We start from the raw sequence: 18681 nt of genomic DNA on the forward strand, positions 1-18681 counted from the left end.
TTTTTAAACGCTATCCAATCTGAACCACTGAGTTTCTACTTGTTCAACCCAGCATTTACCATGTTTTGACTAGATTGCTGAAGTATTATTTGATTATATTATCATTAAAATCCTCTTTACAATTGTAACAAGACAGATTCTCAATATGGCAGGTTTAATTTCAATAGAATTAATCACTAGGCAATAAATTAAGGATAAAGTTAAAATAGTGAATATATATAGACATGTTTATATTCTCCAAAAGTCTGATCATCATTTTGTGTGAAGACGAGGGATTCCCCCACACTTCCTTTATTGCAGCAATATAAACCCAGAGACAACATCATTCAGTTTCAGTAGACACCAGCCGACCACAGCCAACACAGACTCAAGATGCCTTTCAAGCCACACTACCTGTTGGTCTCCCTGACTCTCTGCTGGTTCGTGGCTCTTCAAGGTGAGATATTGCATCTTTATCTATATATATATATGAATCTGTTCAACTTGACTCTTGAACTATGGACAAACCAAACCTATTATCTTTTTTTTTTTTTAACAATTTAATTCCAATGATCACAATCAATCCATTGCAATTTTAAGTGTCTCAGAGTAGGGTCTGTATTCAATCCGTATGGCAGAAGTTCTGCGTTGCAGCGTGAGTGAAATTTAAAGGCAATGTTCCTTAGCGGAAACTGCATTCACGGTAAACGCTGCATGTCGTCTCAATCAGATATTACCGTTACATTGCTATCACGCAATCACTGTCTTTTTACTGGTGTTTTTATTTCTTTACTTACCTATTGTTCACCTAATACCTTTTATGCACTATTGGTTAGAGCCTGTAAGTAAGCATTTCACTGTAAGGTAATCTACCCGTTGTATTCGGCGCACGAGACAAATAAACTTTGATTTGATTTGATCTGTAACGCTTCAGCGATGATACAGACTGAATAGAGCCCTAAGAGTGCTGATCTAGAATCCGTTTTGTCTTTGTAACATTCACATGTTTCAAAGTGCAACTTTTAGTGATGATTTTAAGGTTTTAACCCTATCCCTTAAACCTTAACCTTTAACCCCAAATCCGAACAATACTATATTGTTATTGTATGTAATATTCACGGTCTTCATCCCTGCAGCATTCCCCATGAACGGCTGTGCTGCATGTCAGAAGTGTCGCTGCATCCGAACGTCCTCTGCTTTCATCTCTCCTAGGCTGTTCTACAGGATAGAGATCCTACCTCCAGGTGCCCACTGTCGTCAAACAGAGATCATGTGAGTCAACTAACACCACCTAACAACCAGTCAACAACACTTTCACAGTCAAAAAGCAAGCCAAGATCTATTTCTGAAATATATATATTTTTAAACATGACTTTAAAAAAAAGTTACATTAACCAAATAAAAACTGTTCTGTATGAATGAGGTTTGTACAGTAGCCCTAATACATTACCTGGTCTGCCTAATACATTATCACAGCATTTCTAATACATTATCCCAGCATTCCTAATACATTATCCCAGCATTCCTAATACATTATCACATTAGCCCTAATACATTACCTGGTCTGCCTAATACATTATCACATTATGCCTAATACATTATCACAGTATGCATAATACATGATCACAGTATGCCTAATACATTATCACAGTATGCCTAATACATTATCACCGCATTCCTAATACATGATCACAGCATGCCTAATACATGATCACAGTATACCTCATACATTATCACAGTATGCCTAATACATTATCACAGTATACCTAATACATTATCACAGTATGCCTAATACATTATCACAGTTTGCCTAATACATTATCACATTCTATTGGCTACACGCTTAGAAAAAAGGTGCTATCTAGAACCCAAAAGGGTTCTTTGGCTGTTCCCATAGTAGAACCCTTTGAATAACCCTTTTTGGGTTCCAAAAACCCTTTCCACAGAGGGTTCTACATGGAACTCAAAAGGGTTCTATCTGAAACTAAGAGTTCGGCCTGGAACCAAAAAGTGTTCTCCTATGGGGACAGCTGAAGAACCCTTTTGGAACCCTTTTTTCTACTTGTGTATATGCCTGTCCTGCCAATATTGTTATTCTCAGACAATATTATATTTCAAAACTCGAGCTTTGATAACAAAATAGATCAGTTGGTGTAGCACTTGCGAGGCACAGCTGAGCATAAATTGAAATAATTGGCTTTTATTTTACTGGACTGATAGTCTCTGCTTCTGTCATGGTGCTTTCAAGAAAACTGAGAACTCTGGGAAAAAGAACTAGGTCAAATCATGAAGTCAGTGAATTCAGGTCAGAAAGTTGGAGTTCTAGAAAGATGCCCCAGTTACCGATTTGGAATTTAGAGTCGGATGACCGTTCAAAAGATTTTTCCTAATCGGATCTCGTTTTTTTCAGTTTCCAGTTGTCTTGAACACACTGAAGTCGGAAGTCTGAGATTTCAGAGTTCCCAGTAGTTTTGAACACTGCATTAGTCTCAGCGGAGGGAGGGAGAGAACAGCAGAGGGTCCGCCTCACACGGTCCTGCTCTCTCCTTCCTTTCCTCCGGTGAGACTGACCAGAGAGAGGGGACAACGTCTTCCACCTGATGGCTAAAGTCGAGTCACACCGCATGTGTCTCCTGCACAAATTCATGTTGTTCCTATGACCATAGAAAGTTAAATATCCCTCCCTATTAAAATAGACAGGACAGCTGCTACTACTAATAAAAACACAGCGCTACTTGGCTACTCATTCACTGCATTTGCAGCGCAAGTGGAAGTAGAGAGAAGCATGTTTTATGTTTTGTAATAGTGTTGAATGAAAACAGTGACAGAGCAGAATGAAAACTTAAACATGATCTCACTCATAAAAAACAGCAGCTGTTTGCTGTATTCTTTGATAATTTCTCTCTGGTCATGGTTTTAAAAGTTATGAAATCTTATGGTATCAAACTTTGCGTGGGGTCGTGGAAGCTGTAGGAACAGTGATTTGAGCTATCCGATTGGCCAGCGCTGTAGGCGCACTTGGTGATCGACTAGGAATGCCTTGAAGTGGATCGATTGGTTGGTAACCAGTGGCCCAGTGGATCTCCATGCTTTTTGTTGTTGTTGTCCAGGCTTCATCTGTGTCCTGGAAACCGCCCCTAAAACCCATGGTGGCTGTCATTGTCTCCACACATAGATCATGTGAGTCAGTCAGCGAGGTCTTGAACGAAGCGCTAAACTGTGGTTTTCTAATGCATAGGGGGAAGAAGCGTGGGGGATAGGTCGTGGTGGAGGGGAAATTAATTAGTCAGTATAGTCGCTTTACTGCATGCTATGCAAACCAATCATTAGTCACTGATGATGAGTTCAATGTTCCTATTCATAACCAAGGCTAAGACATTGGAATAAATGTGGGCATTTGCAGTGGTAGCCTATAGCAATTTCCCCCGAAACTCAGTATGTGGCAGGGACTCCAGACAATCACAGATTACAAATATGTTTTTCTAGTCAAGGTCATCCTATTCAACTATTGGTGTATATATACTATTATATCCTACCTATTCTACAGATATACTATATATTCTATCCACATACTGTCCACAATGACTATACATTCAATCACACATGTATACATATACATACAGTGTGTTCATAAAGTATTCAGACCCCTTGACTTTTTCCACATTTTATTATGTTTACAGCCTTTTTCTAAAATTTATTAAATAAAAAATTGTCCTCATCAATTTACACACAATACTCCATAATAACAAAGCAAAAACAGGTTTAGACATTTTAGCAAATGTATTAAAAATAAAAAACAGAAACACCTTATTTACATAAGTATTCAGACGGTTTGCTATGAGACTCGAAATTGAGTTTAGATACATCCTGTTTCCATTGATTAGCCTTGAGATGTTTCTACAACTTGATTGGAGTCCACCTGTGGTAAATTCAATTGATTAGACATGATTTGGAACATCTCACACCTGTCTATATAAAGGTCCTACAGTTGTCAGTGCATGTCAGAGCAAAAACCAAGCCATGAGGTCGAAGGAATGCCAAGAGTGTGAAAAGCTATCATCAAGGCAAAGGGTGGCTACTTTGAACAATCTCAAATATAAAATATATTTTTATTTGTTTAACACTTTTTGGGTTACTACATGAATCCATATGTGTTATTTCATAGTTGTGATGTCTTCACTATTATTGTACAATGTAGAAAATAGTAAAATAAATAAAAACCCTGAAATGAGTAGGTGTCCAAACTTTTGACTGGTACTGTATATATACATACATTTACATATACAGTACTCTGACTTTGCTCGTCCTAATATTTATAGATTTCTTAATTCCATTCTTTTACTCAGATTTGTGTGTATTTTCTGGATATTACTGCGCTGTTGGAGCTGGGAACACAACCATTTCCCTACAGCCGTAATAACATCTGCTAAATATGTGTACATTCTTATTGACATTTTATGATATGTTTTATTCTGCAGTGTATGATATGTAACCATGGTGACGCTGTAATATATCCCTCCCTTCATTCATCAGCATTACCAAGAAGGACAAAGCCACTGTCTGTGTGACTCCAGATGCACGATGGATCAACAAAGTCATTACCAAGTTACAAAGGTAAATACAACACACACACACACACACACACACACACACACACACACACACACACACACACACACACACACACGAACACACATACACACACACACACACACACACGAACACACATACACACACACACACACACACACACACGAACACACATACACACACACACACACACACACACACACACACACACACACGAACACACATACACACACACACACACACACACACACACACACACACACACACACACACTCTTCTGTTGACTGTAACACAGACCATCTCTTTCTACAGTAGCAACAAGAAGAAGAGAAGTGCAGAACTTCCCCATCTCAACCACCATTGAGGGAACTGGAACAGGAATGTATCAAGTTGGAGCTAAATGGAAATGTGATACCAATGTGATACCAATGTGATACCAATGTGATACCAATGTAATACCAATGTGATACCAATGTAATACCAATGTGATACCAATGTAATACCAATGTGATACCAATGTAATACCAATGTAATTCCAATGCGATACCAATGCAATACCAATGTAATACCAATGTGATACCAATGTGATACCAATGTAATACCAATGTGATACCAATGTAACACCAATGTGATACCAATGTGATACCAATGTCGAATCCAACAGTCCCTCGTCTTGAACAATAGCATCCTAATGTTCAGTTCATATAAACTTGGAAATTACTAATAAATGTATAAACAATGATAATAAAACATCAATAAAAAAACTAACAAATGATTAGAAAACAAGAATTTAACAAACAAACAAATGTGTACAATTTCCGAGACTTATGTCCTCTGAATTATGATCACACAACAAAATGCCATTCCAGCTGAATCTGCCGTCTCCTTCAATGGCAGATGGAGCAGCTTTTAGTCTCTCCACTTTCCCCTCTGGTTCCTAGGAGAGTGATAGCACAAGACTTGGAAAGCAACAAAAAGACATAAAACATAACAGTATTAACAATGTGATAAGCTATGCATAATTATATATGCATGAAAACCAAAGTCTAAAACCATGATAATTCCCACTCTCTCTTCACCTGACTCTATGTACGCTCTCGTTGGCTGGCCCTCGCTTCATACTCATCGCCAAACCCACTGGCTCCAGGTCATCTACAAGAACCTGCTAGGTAAAGCCCCGCCTTATCTCAGCTCGCTGGTCACCGTAGCAGCACCCACCCGTAGCACGCGCTCCAGCAGGTATATCTCACTGGTCACCCCCAAAGCCAATTCCTCCTTTGGCCGCCTCTCCTTCCAGTTCTCTGCTGCCAATGACTGGAACGAACTTCAAAAATCACTGAAACTGGAGACACTTATCTCCCTCACTAGCTTTAAGCACCAGCTGTCAGAGCAGCTCACAGATCACTGCACCTGTACATAGCCCATCTGTAAATAGCCCAAACAACTACCTCATCCCCTACTGTATTTATTTATCTTGCTCCTTTGCACCCCAGTATCTCTACTTTGCACATTCATCTACTGCACATCTACCATTCCAGTGTTTAATTGCTATATTGTATTTATACTGCTCAAAAAAATAAAGGGAACACTAAAATAACACATCGTAGATCTGAATGAATGAAATAATCTTATTAAATACTTTTTCCTTTACATAGTTGAATGTGCTGACAACAAAATCACACAAAAATAATCAATGGAAATCCAATTTATCAACCCATGGAGGTCTGGATTTGGAGTCACACTCAAAATTAAAGTGGAAAACCACACTACAGGCTGATCCAACTTTGATGTAATGTCCTTAAAACAAGTCAAAATGAGGCTCAGTAGTGTGTGTGGCCTCCACGTGCCTGTATGACCTCCCTACAACGCCTGCGCATGCTCCTGATGAGGTGGCGGATGGTCTCCTGAGGGATCTCCTCCCAGACCTGGACTAAAGCATCCGCCAACTCCTGGACAGTCTGTGGTGCAATGTGGCGTTGGTGGATGGAGCGAGACATGATGTCCCAGATGTGCTCAATTGGATTCAGGTCTGGGGAACGGGCGGGCCAGTCCATAGCATCAATGCCTTCCTCTTGCAGGAACTGCTGACACACTCCAGCCACATGAGGTCTAACATTGTCTTGCATTAGGAGGAACCCAGGGCCAACCGCACCAGCATATGGTCTCACAAGGGGTCTGAGGATCTTGTCTCGGTACCTAATGGCAGTCAGGCTACCTCTGGCGAGCACATGGAGGGCTGTGCAGCCCCCCAAAGAAATGCCATCCCACACCATGACTGACCCATCGTCAAACCGGTCATGCTGGAGGAGGTTGCAGGCAGCAGAACGTTCTCCACGGCGTCTCCAGACTCTGTCACATCTGTCACATGTGCTCAGTGTGAATCTGCTTCATCTGTGAAGAGCACAGGGCGCCAGTGGCGAATTTGCCAATCTTGGTGTTCTCTGGCAAATGCCAAACGTCCTGCACGGTGTTGGGCTGTAAGCACAACCCCTACATGTGGACGTCGGGCCCTCATACCACCCTCATGGAGTCTGTTTCTGACCGTTTGAGCAGACGCATGCACATTTGTGGCCTGCTGGAGGTCATTTTACAGGGCTCTGGCAGTGCTCCTCCTGCTCCTCCTTGCACAAAGGCGGAGGTAGCGGTCCTGCTGCTGGGTTGTTGCCCTCCTACGGCCTCCTCCACGTCTCCTGATGTACTGGCCTGTCTCCTGGTAGCGCCTCCATGCTCTGGACACTACGCTGACAGACACAGCAAACCTTCTTGCCACAGCTCGCATTGATGTGCCATCCTGGATGAGCTGCACTACCTGAGCCACTTGTGTGGGTTGTAGACTCCGTCTCATGCTACCACTAGAGTGAAAGCACCGCCAGCATTCAAAAGTGACCAAAACATCAGCCAGGAAGCATAGGAACTGAGAAGTGGTCTGTGGTCACCACCTGCCGAACCACTCCTTTATTGGGGGTGTCTTGCTAATTGCCTATAATTTCCACCTGTTGTCTATTCCATTTGCACAACAGCATGTGAAATTTATTGTCAATCAGTGTTGCTTCCTAAGTGGACAGTTTGATTTCACAGAAGTGTGATTGACTTGGAGTTACATTGTGTTATTTAAGTGTTCCCTTTATTTTTTTGAGCAGTGTACTTCGCCACCATGGCCGATTTATTACCTTACCTCCCTTATCTCACCTCATTTGCACACATTGTATATAGACTTGTTTTTCTACTCTATTATTGACTGTATGTTTGTTTTACTCCATGTTTAACATTTTGTTCACAGTACAATTACCCCTCTATCCTCTATCATATGATGCATTATCCAATAAAGCTGCTAAACCCCAAACCAACTATGATGTTTATAGTAGTTCCCAGACCCAACCCATCTGTATGTCTTACAGTGGACTCTAGTCTCTCTCTCTCTCTGCTTCCTCTGTCATGGTGTCTTCACTCACCCATTATGCAGTTGGACCTCACTTCACGTGAGAACTATGCTCCCTCCCAAGGAGAGACATGACGATCTTAACTACTGCAGGTACTGTTTGGAGTAGTGTGTCTCTCAGACCAATGCTGTCCCACACCCCTGCCTGGTGTCTCCTGATGTACACTCAATCTCCAGAATTCAGCCTGTGCCTTTGGTTATATCTTGGTTCCACCTGAGGATATACACACTGGAACACATGGGTCATTTCCTGATAACATAATTTGTGATATTTGAATAACCGCATCCCCTGTCCTCCCATCGGTCCCATAGTTACCAGTAACCAATCCATGTGACATGAGTCGTCATAAACCAATATCCCAACAATGCTACTAAAGTAACCACTGCTACTTCCAACATGGCCCATGACTATAGTCTCACAATACCCCTCATTTGTGCAGTAGTCCAATTCCATGCTGTCAATATAGCATTCTACGCTTCTACTACAGCTCCTTCAGTTCCTGTCCCTACAGCTCCTTCAGTTACTGTCCCTACAGCTCCTTCTGTTACTGTCCCTACAGCTCCTTCAGTTACTGTCCCTACTGCTCCTTCAGTTACTGTCCCTACAGCTCCTTCAGTTACTGTCCCTACAGCTCCTTCAGTTACTGTCCCTACAGCTCCTTCAGTTACTGTCCCTACAGCTCCTTCTGTTACTGTCCCTACAGCTCCTTCAGTTACTGTCCCTACAGCTCCTTCAGTTACTGTCCGTACAGCTCCTTCAGTTAATCGAATCAAATCAAATTTATTTATATAGCCCTTCGTATATCAGCTGAAATCTCAAAGTGCTGTACAGAAACCCAGCCTAAAACCCCAAACAGCAAGCAATGCATGTGAAAGAGGCACGGTGGCTAGGAAAAACTCCCTAGGAAAAACTCCCTAGAAAGGCCAAAAACCTAGGAAGAAACCTAGAGAGGAACCAGGCTATGAGGGGTGGCCAGTCCTCTTCTGGCTGTGCCGGGTGGATATTATAACAGAACATGGTCAAGATGTTAAAATGTTCATAAATGACCAGCATGGTCAAATAATAATAATCATTGTAGTTGTCGAGGGTGCAACAAGCCCGTCCGGTGAACAGGTCAGGGTTCCGTAGCCGCAGGCAGAACAGTTGAAACTGGAGCAGCAGCATGGCCAGGTGGACTGGGGACAGCAAGGAGTCATCATGCCAGGTAGTCCCGAGGCATGGTCCTAGGGCTCAGGTCCTCCGAGAGAAAGAAAGAGAGAAAGAGAGAATTAGAGAGAGCATATTTAAATTCACACAGGACACCGGATAAGACAAGAGAATACTCCAGATGAAACAGACTGACCCTAGCCCCCCGGCACATAAACTACTGCAGCATAAATACTGGAGGCTGAGACAGGAGGGATCAGAAGACACTGTGGCCCCATCCGATGATACCCCCGGACAGGGCCAAACAGGCAGGATATAACCCCACCCACTTTGCCAAAGCACAGCCCCCACACCACTAAAGGGATGTCTACAACCACCAACTTACCGTCCGAAGACAAGGCCGAGTATAGCCCACAAAAATCTCTGCCATGGCACAACCCAAGGGGGGGCGCCAACCCAGACAGGAAGACCACGTCAGTGACTCAACCCACTCAAGTGACGCACCCCTCCCATGGACGGCATGGAAGAACACCAGTAAGTCAGTGACTCAGCCCCTGTAATAGGGTTAAAGGCAGAGAATCCCAGTGGAAAGAGGGGAACCGGCAAGGCAGAGACAGCAAGGGCGGTTCGTTGCTCCAGCCTTTCCGTTCACCTTCACACTCCTGGGCCAGACTACACTTAATCATAGGACCTACTGAAGAGATAAGTCTTCAGTAAAGACTTAAAGGTTGAGACTGAGTCTGCGTCTCTCACATGGGTAGGAAGACTATTCCATAAAAATGGAGCTCTCTAGGAGAAAGCCCTACCTCCAGCCATTTGCTTAGAAATTCTAGGGACAATTAGGAGGCCTGCGTCTTGTGACCGTAGCGTACGTGTAGGTATGTACGGCAGGACCAAATCGGAAAGATAGGTAGGAGCAAGCCCATGTAATGCTTTGTAGGTTAGCAGTAAAACCTTGAAATCAGCCCTTGCCTTAACAGGAAGCCAGTGTAGGGAGGCTAGCACTGGAGTAATATGATCACATTTTTGGGTTCTAGTCAGGATTCTAGCAGCCGTATTTAGCACTAACTGAAGTTTGTTTAGTGCTTTATCCGGGTAGCCGGAAAGTAGAGCATTGCAGTAGTCCAGGCTAGAAGTAACAAAAGCATGAATTAATTTTTCTGCGTCATTTTTGACAGAAAGTTTCTGATTTTTGCAATGTTACGTAGATGGAAAAAAGCTGTCCTTGAAACAGTCTTGATATGTTCTTCAAAAGAGAGATCAGGGTCCAGAGTAACACCGAGGTCCTTCACAGTTTTATTTGAGACGACTGTACAACCATCCAGATTAATTGTCAGATTGAACAGAAGATCTCTTTGTTTCTTGGGACCTAGAACAAGCATCTCTGTTTTGTCCGAGTTTAAAAGTAGAAAGTTTGCAGCCATCCACTTCCTTATGTCTGAAACACAGGCTTCTAGCGAGGGCAATTTTGGAGCTTCACCATGTTTCATTGAAATGTACAGCTGTGTGTCATCCGCATAGCAGTGAAATTTAACATTATGTTTTCGAATGACATCCCCAAGAGGTAAAATATATAGTGAAAACAATAGTGGTCCTAAAACGGAACCTTGAGGAACACCGAAATTTACAATTGATTTGTCAGAGGACAAACCATTCACAGAGACAAACTGATATCTTTCCGACAGATAAGATCTAAACCAGGCCAGAACTTGTCCATGTAGACCAATTTGGGTTTCCAATCTCTCCAAAAGAATGTGGTGATCGATGGTATCAAAAGCGGCACTAAGATCTAGGAGCACGAGGACAGATTCAGAGCCTCGGTCTGACGTCATTAAAAGGTCATTTACCACCTTCACAAGTGCAGTCTCAGTGCTATGATGGGGTCTAAAACCAGACTGAAGCGTTTCGTATACATTGTTTGTCTTCAGGAAGGCAGTGAGTTGCTGTGCAACACCTTTTTCAAAATTTTTTGAGAGGAATGGAAGATTCGATATAGGCCGATAGTTTTTTATCATTTCTGGGTCAAGATTCGGCTTTTTCAAGAGAGGCTTTATTACTGCCACTTTTAGTGAGCTTGGTACACATCCGGTGGATAGAGAGCCGTTTATTATGTTCAACATAGGAGGGCCAAGCACAGGAAGCAGCTCTTTCAGTAATTTAGTTGGAATAGGGTCCAGTATGCAGCTTGAGGGTTTGGAGGCCATGATTATTTTCATCATTGTGTCAAGAGATATAGTACTAAAACACTTTAGTATCTCCCTTGAGCCAAGGTCCTGGCAGAGTTGTGCAGACTCAGGACAATGGAGCTTTGGAGGAATACCCAGATTTAAAGAGGAGTCCGTAATTTGCTTTCTAATGATCATGATCTTTTCCTCAAAGAAGTTCATAAATGTATTACTGCTGAAGTGAAAGCCATCCTCCATTTGCGAATGCTGCTTTTTAGTTAGCTTTGCGACAGTATCAAAAAGAAATTTCGGATTGTTCTTATTTTCCTCAATTAAGTTGGAAAAATAGGATGATCGAGCAGCAGTTACTGTCCCTACAGCTCCTTCAGTTACTGTCCCTACTGCTCCATCAGTTACTGTCCCTACAGCTCATTCAGTTACTGTCCCTACAGCTCCTTCAGTTACTGTCCCTACAGCTCCTTCAGTTACTGTCCCTACAGCTCCTTCAGTTACTGTCCCTACAGCTCCTTCAGTTACTGTCCCTACAGCTCATTCAGTTACTGTCCCTACAGCTCCTTCTGTTACTGTCCCTACAGCTCCTTCAGTTACTGTCCCTACAGCTCCTTCTGTTACTGTCCCTACAGCCTCTGCAGTGAGAATACCTCCTTCATGTAAGCTGTCAAATGTTCACCGGCTGTTAGAAATTGGAGAAAAATGAATGAGTTGGGAATAATATCCAACCTAACAAAACTCACAGGTGTCCTGAAAGTTTACCATGATGTCTGAAATGCCACTGGTATCTCTTCTACTCTCTCCATGATCTAGGTATGTGTAATGTTCAACTAATTCCCCATATTGTGTACAGTTAGCTGCTCTCCTTCTATGAGCTGCTGTAACAATATACAGTCTCTGGGAATGATACTCCTCAATCATTACATCTAACCCATAACACACTATACTCTATCATTACATCTAACCCATAACACACTATACTCTATCATTACATCTAACCTATAACACACTATACTCTATCATTACATCTAACCCATAACACACTATACTCTATCATTACATCTAACCCATAACACACTATACTCTATCATTACATCTAACCCATAACACACTGTACTCCTAATGTATTTTCTACAGTTATAAACATCCTAACACATTCTCAAATCAGTTAGTCAATATACACCATTCCCTCCTCTGGAACAATGAACACCCTCATGTTCCACGAAACCTAAAAACATACTGACTAAAATAAAAAAACTTTCATGGTTGTCCCAAGCCATCATCCAGTGATTCCCCCAAACAAACCACCTCCCCTCACGATGACACTTAGAGAGAAGTTTCTGGAGACTCTCTCGGCCACATCAATGTTAGCAGCGCCCCCACCCCTCATCGTGCTTCAGCAATTCTCTCTCGCTGTATCCCAATCACAACTAAAACATTTTATAAATTATCCAACCCTTATCGTGCTTCAGCAATTCTCTCTCGCTGTATCCCAATCACAACTAAAACATTTTATAAATTATCCACCCCTCATCGTGCTTCAGCAATTCTCTCTCGCTGTATCCCAATCACAACTAAAACATTTGATAAATTATCCAACTCGAATTTAGAATGACTCAACTCCTTGCTTACTTTGAGACTAAGGCTCAAATTCCAGTTTTATCAACTTGGCATCATCCCTGTTAGAACATACATTTATAAACAACTTTTTATTGCCGGTTATAACTCTTCTCATTACAGCCCCCCTTTGTCCCTGTTTTCCTGTCATGAGTGGCCTGGTAATGAAAGATCAGTATCTCAATGCATTCCTAGTTTAAATAGTTAGCAGGCTGTATACCACCCCTCCTGTCATGAGAGGCCTGGTAATGAAAGATCAGTATCTCAATGCATTCCTAGTTTAAATAGTTAGCAGGCTGTATACCACCCCTCCTGTCATGAGAGGCCTGGTAATGAAAGATCAGTATCTCATTGCATTCCTAGTTTAAATAGTTAGCAGGCTGTATACTACCCCTCCTGTCATGAGAGGCCTGGTAATGAAAGATCAGTATCTCAATGCATTCCTAGTTTAAATAGTTAGCAGGCTGTATACCACCCCTCCTGTCATGAGAGGCCTGGTAATGAAAGATCAGTATCTCAATACATTCCTAGTTTAAATAGTTAGCAGGCTGTATACCACCCCCCCTTTCCTTCAGCCAGTACTTATCATTCTAGCTGGTCTTCTTCAGATATCGTTCACATTTCATTTTCCCAACGGCACATGTAACTTTTCCCTGTTACATTTCATGGCCCTTGATAATGTCCCGATTTTAATATCCAAGTAGATACTTCAGTTTCTCCCACGTACACAAGTCTCTCACCTGAACTTGTTCTCTCTCTCCACACTCACTCCACACGCGCTCTCAGCACTCCGGCCCTGGTTTATGGCTCGGACTCAGATAGTGGTAAAAGTCACCGTCTCTCATTGCCTTTGTCGCTCTTTCTTCAGCCGGTTAGGGTTTTTTTGGAGGTATCATAATGTATCATAACCCATGTGAAGTTACTGTCATCCCTGTCCTTTCTATATGCAGCCTGAACACAGTACCACTGTATATGTACCCCAAAAACCAGGACCTAAGTAAACTGTTTTTTTTCTTCTTTCAAACACGTAATTAAAAACCCACATGTTAAATAAAAAATAAACCAATTTGAATAACTAATCATCTTAGAATTACAACTCTTTAAAACTCCCTACAGAAATAATAATAATCTCCTAAAATAATGGTTTGGATAGAGAATGGTGTTTCTCATGAATTATATAATGAAACCCCCCGTCTATTTAATTCCTAATGAAGTTGATCATTCTTCATTAGGAATTTTTAATATTCAGGGCTTTCGTCACCATTAAAATGTTTCCTCTCCCTTTCTTTCCCTGTCCTTCAGAAACCATTTAAATACCTCTTCAAAACATTTCATCCTCCTGCTGGTTCTCCATAACCAACATACCACATAAAAAATGTAAAGTTCATTTTAGGTTAGGTAACCCCAATGCTAATTCCTCCTGACCCCTCCACCCTTTCGTCCATTCTAGAATCCCATTCCAGAATAAGACCACATCAATGTAAATGTATTTAAAAATAAAACCACATAAAATGTATAATGATTTAGACAAACCCTAAGGCCTTCTGCATTTGCAATGAGTGTTTGGTTATATAATTTAAATGTGTTACCTTTAGAATCCATTCCCCTGGCATTTCACCTAGAATCTTCAACCCAAAATACGTTTTCCTATTGGAAATTTAGCCAATTTCTCATCGTAGGTATTCTGCAATATTTAATCCCTGGCCTTTACTAAACAGTTAGGTAAAACGTGATCTCATACGTCTTCCATCACATAGAAACTGTAATCTCTATGAACCACCTATGGATCTAACAGAGACTAGACACCACTAGGTGAAACTTCCATTCTTACTAATCTCAAAACGATTAGTTGTTGCTCTTTTGAAAAAGATGCAAACTCTTGTATAGCTGCATTACCTTTTAATGCACTAGGTTCCAGTATCACCTTACACTCATTCTTCCAATGGCCGATAGTCCCACATCTAAAACAGGGAGCGATCTCCATACGCTTTGATATTCTCTATGGCTCTACTAACCCCTCGCACGTCTGCGAGGCGAGCAGAGTCATATCTGGCTTTATTATGATGTATTTTCTGATGATAGAATGCTGACATCAAAACGCTGGTATATTGAGCTTCTTATTCTGGTTTTATGTGATTGTTCGAATTCATAATTGCCTCCCTGAATTCTTTATTTTATTTTATTTATCCTGTTAACAGGGTAATGTTGTTGCCCTACATTTATCCAGTTTGCTCTTTCATATTCGAGCCGAATTGGTGGAATTCTTTCAGCGCCTTCATGACTTTATTACATTCTGCTATCTCTATATTACAGGGAGAAACGGGTCCGTTTGTCGCCATATTAATAGTTATTATTCCCTAAACACCCCGACGGTGTTCAGGGTATTTTAGATTTCTTCACTCCCATCTATAATACACAGCTTTTATTAACTATTTTCCAAGGTAGGGATACACACTTTCCCAGATAATAATTCATTAGTCACTGCACTTAATACCTCATATTAAAGCCTACACTATACTGTCTGCAACTGTATTACTGAATACTACAGATGACTTAATGTCTTATTCCAGTACAGCACCTCAAATATCACTGTGTGTTTTTCCCATTCACAGATATCATTATTATTTCTTCTTTGCATAGGGGTTGCTAGGCCCCTAGGATTTATACTGGTGTTTCACTTATTTTATTGCTTGTTCTTCATTATTCCTTATATTCTATTTTATTGTTAGTTAATTTTCTTATTTCTAGTTTAGCTATTAATAGTTTCTGCACTATTTCCTATCTTTACTGTGCTATTCACTTGTTCAAAACCAATCTCTCTCTCTCTCTCTCTCTGTGATTTACACTCCTGTTCTTCTCTTCTATTCACCTCGGGGTCCGTTAAGCTTAACCTCGCTCTGCTTTATCTCACTGTCTACTCACTTTACTGAATACTTCTAGCAGCTGTCGCTATTGACCCTACTGCTTCGCTTCTATTTATGTGTCTACGGCCGTTCTTTCTTTCAGCAGTACTGGATTACTTCAAACGCATACTATAGCTACGTTTCTGTATTTTATACTTTTCTATCTCACACCATTATATACTTTATACTTCTCACTTAACATTTGTTAATATTCCTATGTTATGTAAGGATAATTATTTAAACATACTATTTTGTTAATTTCTTATCTTTCAACATTTCCCATATGGTTTTCTTTCCTCTTTCCTAGTGAGGACTAGATGCGCCCCTCCCGCCTGCACTGGAAGGTTGCGCAATCCCCCACTCCGGACTGGCAACACACACACATACACACACACTATGTATTTTCTAAGCCTATACACTTCCTCCATACAGGGAGACTTTACTCATTCAGGATTTTATTCACATTCACTCACACATACTCCGTTTTACCTAACACAACCTGCAGTTTCTAGCCTAACCTGATACACTTTCTCAAACACAGGGAGACATTCTTATACAGGATTTTATTGTATGAGGGGAGCTTGCAAAATCAGGTCAAAGTCCCAGCACATGCATACACTTTTCATGCTTTCCTAAGCGACCTATTAATTATCGATACACTTCCGCAACACGATATAGGATTTCTCTTATAAAAGGAATTCGCTAAATCGTGTCAAAGTCCTAGTATAACACACACTTTTCACGCTTTCCTAAGCGACCTATTAATTCAGTCCTTTCCTAGATCCACTTCCTCAACACCGGGAGACTTTATTATAGGATTTATTCTTATGATAGGACTTGCCAAATCGGGTAAAAGTTCTTATTGTAACCTATATACCCATCCACACCTTCTTGGAGTGGTGTCACGGGGTGCACAGGATTTTACTTTTACTGGTGTTGACAATATGCAGAGGCAGTCGGCACCCCAGATGAGACTAGGTAGACAAACAGCCCCACCCGTCTAAGATACCCGACACCCACGAAACATACACAGCCCCCCAATACACTTAGCCCACGCAGATACCTACAAATAACTATTTTAACTCCCCAAAGCTTTAGAATGCATGCAGTTATTGAATTCAAAAGCTCCCAGTAACACTTGGTTTGTTTAATTTGGAGAGACCTTGGTTACCTACCTCTGAAAACAGGTTCCTACAGCGGACCACACAAGAACTCTACTATTACATGCAAAAACTCAGTTTACCGTCTTAACAAGTGGCTACTTGTGTTTTCTGCAGTCCGTCCAGGAAGCCCATTCACAGCTGCAGATTTTCAGTCTCTGGTCCCTTGCCCCTCCTGGCAAGCTCACCATTTTGTTGTGGAATATCTTGAGTCAAATATTTGCACAGATACCCGAACTTGTGAATTCAATTCAGACTTTATTACAAACGTCACAGAGCCGAGCCCTTCCATGGAAAATACTAAATTCTCATATTACAGAGTCCTGCCTTTATAGTATTCTGTTTTTGCATAAGGTATAGAGTCCCCTCCCTCTATATGAAAATATTTTTGGGGGGACAGAAAATGTAATCCAAAGTGTGCTTACAACATAACCACTGATATGGTATTTAGTGATACTGATTTAATACAATATTGTTGAAGTAACATATACTATGTGTAAATACAAAGCAACAAAACTCTTTCTATATAGTAAAACAAGCAACATAATACTTATATTTCTCTGTGTGTCTGTTTAGTTATCAAATCAAAATAGTTGGAATGAAGTATTGGAGTCAGGTGTTGAATGGACAACTGCTACTCCTATAGTCCTCATGGTTCCTCCTGCTCCTCTGGTGGTGTAACAGAGACATCTGGTGGTCAGAGAAGGTTACTGCATGTATATTTAATTACTCACCTATCAGTCATATGGACATCTGCATTCAGACTGATGCTCCATCACTTCCTCTGGTCTTCTCAAAATGCTGTCCTAGAGTAGTAGTAGTAGTAGTAGTAGAAGTAGTAGTAGTAACAGTAGTAGCAGTAGTAGTAGTAGTAGTAGTAGTAGTAGCAGCAGTAGTAGTAGTAGCAGCAGTAGTAGTAGTAGTAGTAGTAGTAGTAGTAGTAGTAACAGTAGCAGCAGTAGTAGTAGCAGCAGTAGTAGTAGTAGTAGTAGTAGTAGTAGTAGTAGTAGTAGTAGTAGTAGTAGTAGTAGTAACAGTAACAGTAGTAGCAGTAGTAGTGGCAGCAGTAGTCAGTAGGTAGTAGTAGTTAGTTAGGGTGACCATATTTTAGTTTTCAAAAAAGAGGACATGTCCGGGAAAAAGAGGACGTATGGTCACCCTAAGTAACAGCATCTTCTGTTTTACCTGCTCTCACAAAATAGTCAATTAATTTACCTGACGAACTCTCTCCTTTAGCTGAAATTTTGAGTTTTGCGGAGTTTATGTGGGCTTCTAGGTCGCTAGCACCTTTATTTGACACTGACACGTACGTGCCAGCTATGCAGGTAATGCATTCTGCTTCACACGGATCCCGACCAAGACGAAAACACGGGAATTTTCTCTGTAAATCGTCTGTGAATTTACATTTGCGTTTGAGCATTTTTACACTGTTCTGGAGCCATGTGCCACTGTTGACAAGCAAGCTGCTGCTCCTTCTCTTGGCTGTTGCCATGGTGAGGGTAATGATTGAGATGCAGTTTGACCAATGTTTGCGTAGGTCTACATGACCCACCAATGGTGGCGTGTGAGAAGGCGGGACCTAAAGAGAAAGGTCAAAACAATGCAAAACCCCAAAACGCACCCAATGAATGGCGACTGTAGAAAGCAAAAGCCGAATCCCGGACATTTT

General features: G+C 41.3%; 1 protein-coding gene across 1 annotated transcript; it reads left to right on the plus strand.

Annotated features, from left to right (window-relative positions):
• Window positions 1-254: 254 nt before the first annotated feature.
• Window positions 255-5081, plus strand: LOC115165143 (C-X-C motif chemokine 13-like). Its single transcript, XM_029718188.1, has 4 exons — window positions 255-436; window positions 1116-1251; window positions 4513-4593; window positions 4882-5081. Exons 1-4 carry the CDS (start codon window positions 373-375, stop codon window positions 4931-4933), a joined length of 333 nt encoding a protein of 110 aa, XP_029574048.1. The 5' UTR covers window positions 255-372; the 3' UTR covers window positions 4934-5081.
• Window positions 5082-18681: the final 13600 nt, after the last annotated feature.

This window comes from Salmo trutta, chromosome 27, assembly GCF_901001165.1.
Source record: "Salmo trutta chromosome 27, fSalTru1.1, whole genome shotgun sequence".
In the NCBI taxonomy this organism is placed as follows: Eukaryota; Metazoa; Chordata; class Actinopteri; order Salmoniformes; family Salmonidae; genus Salmo; species Salmo trutta.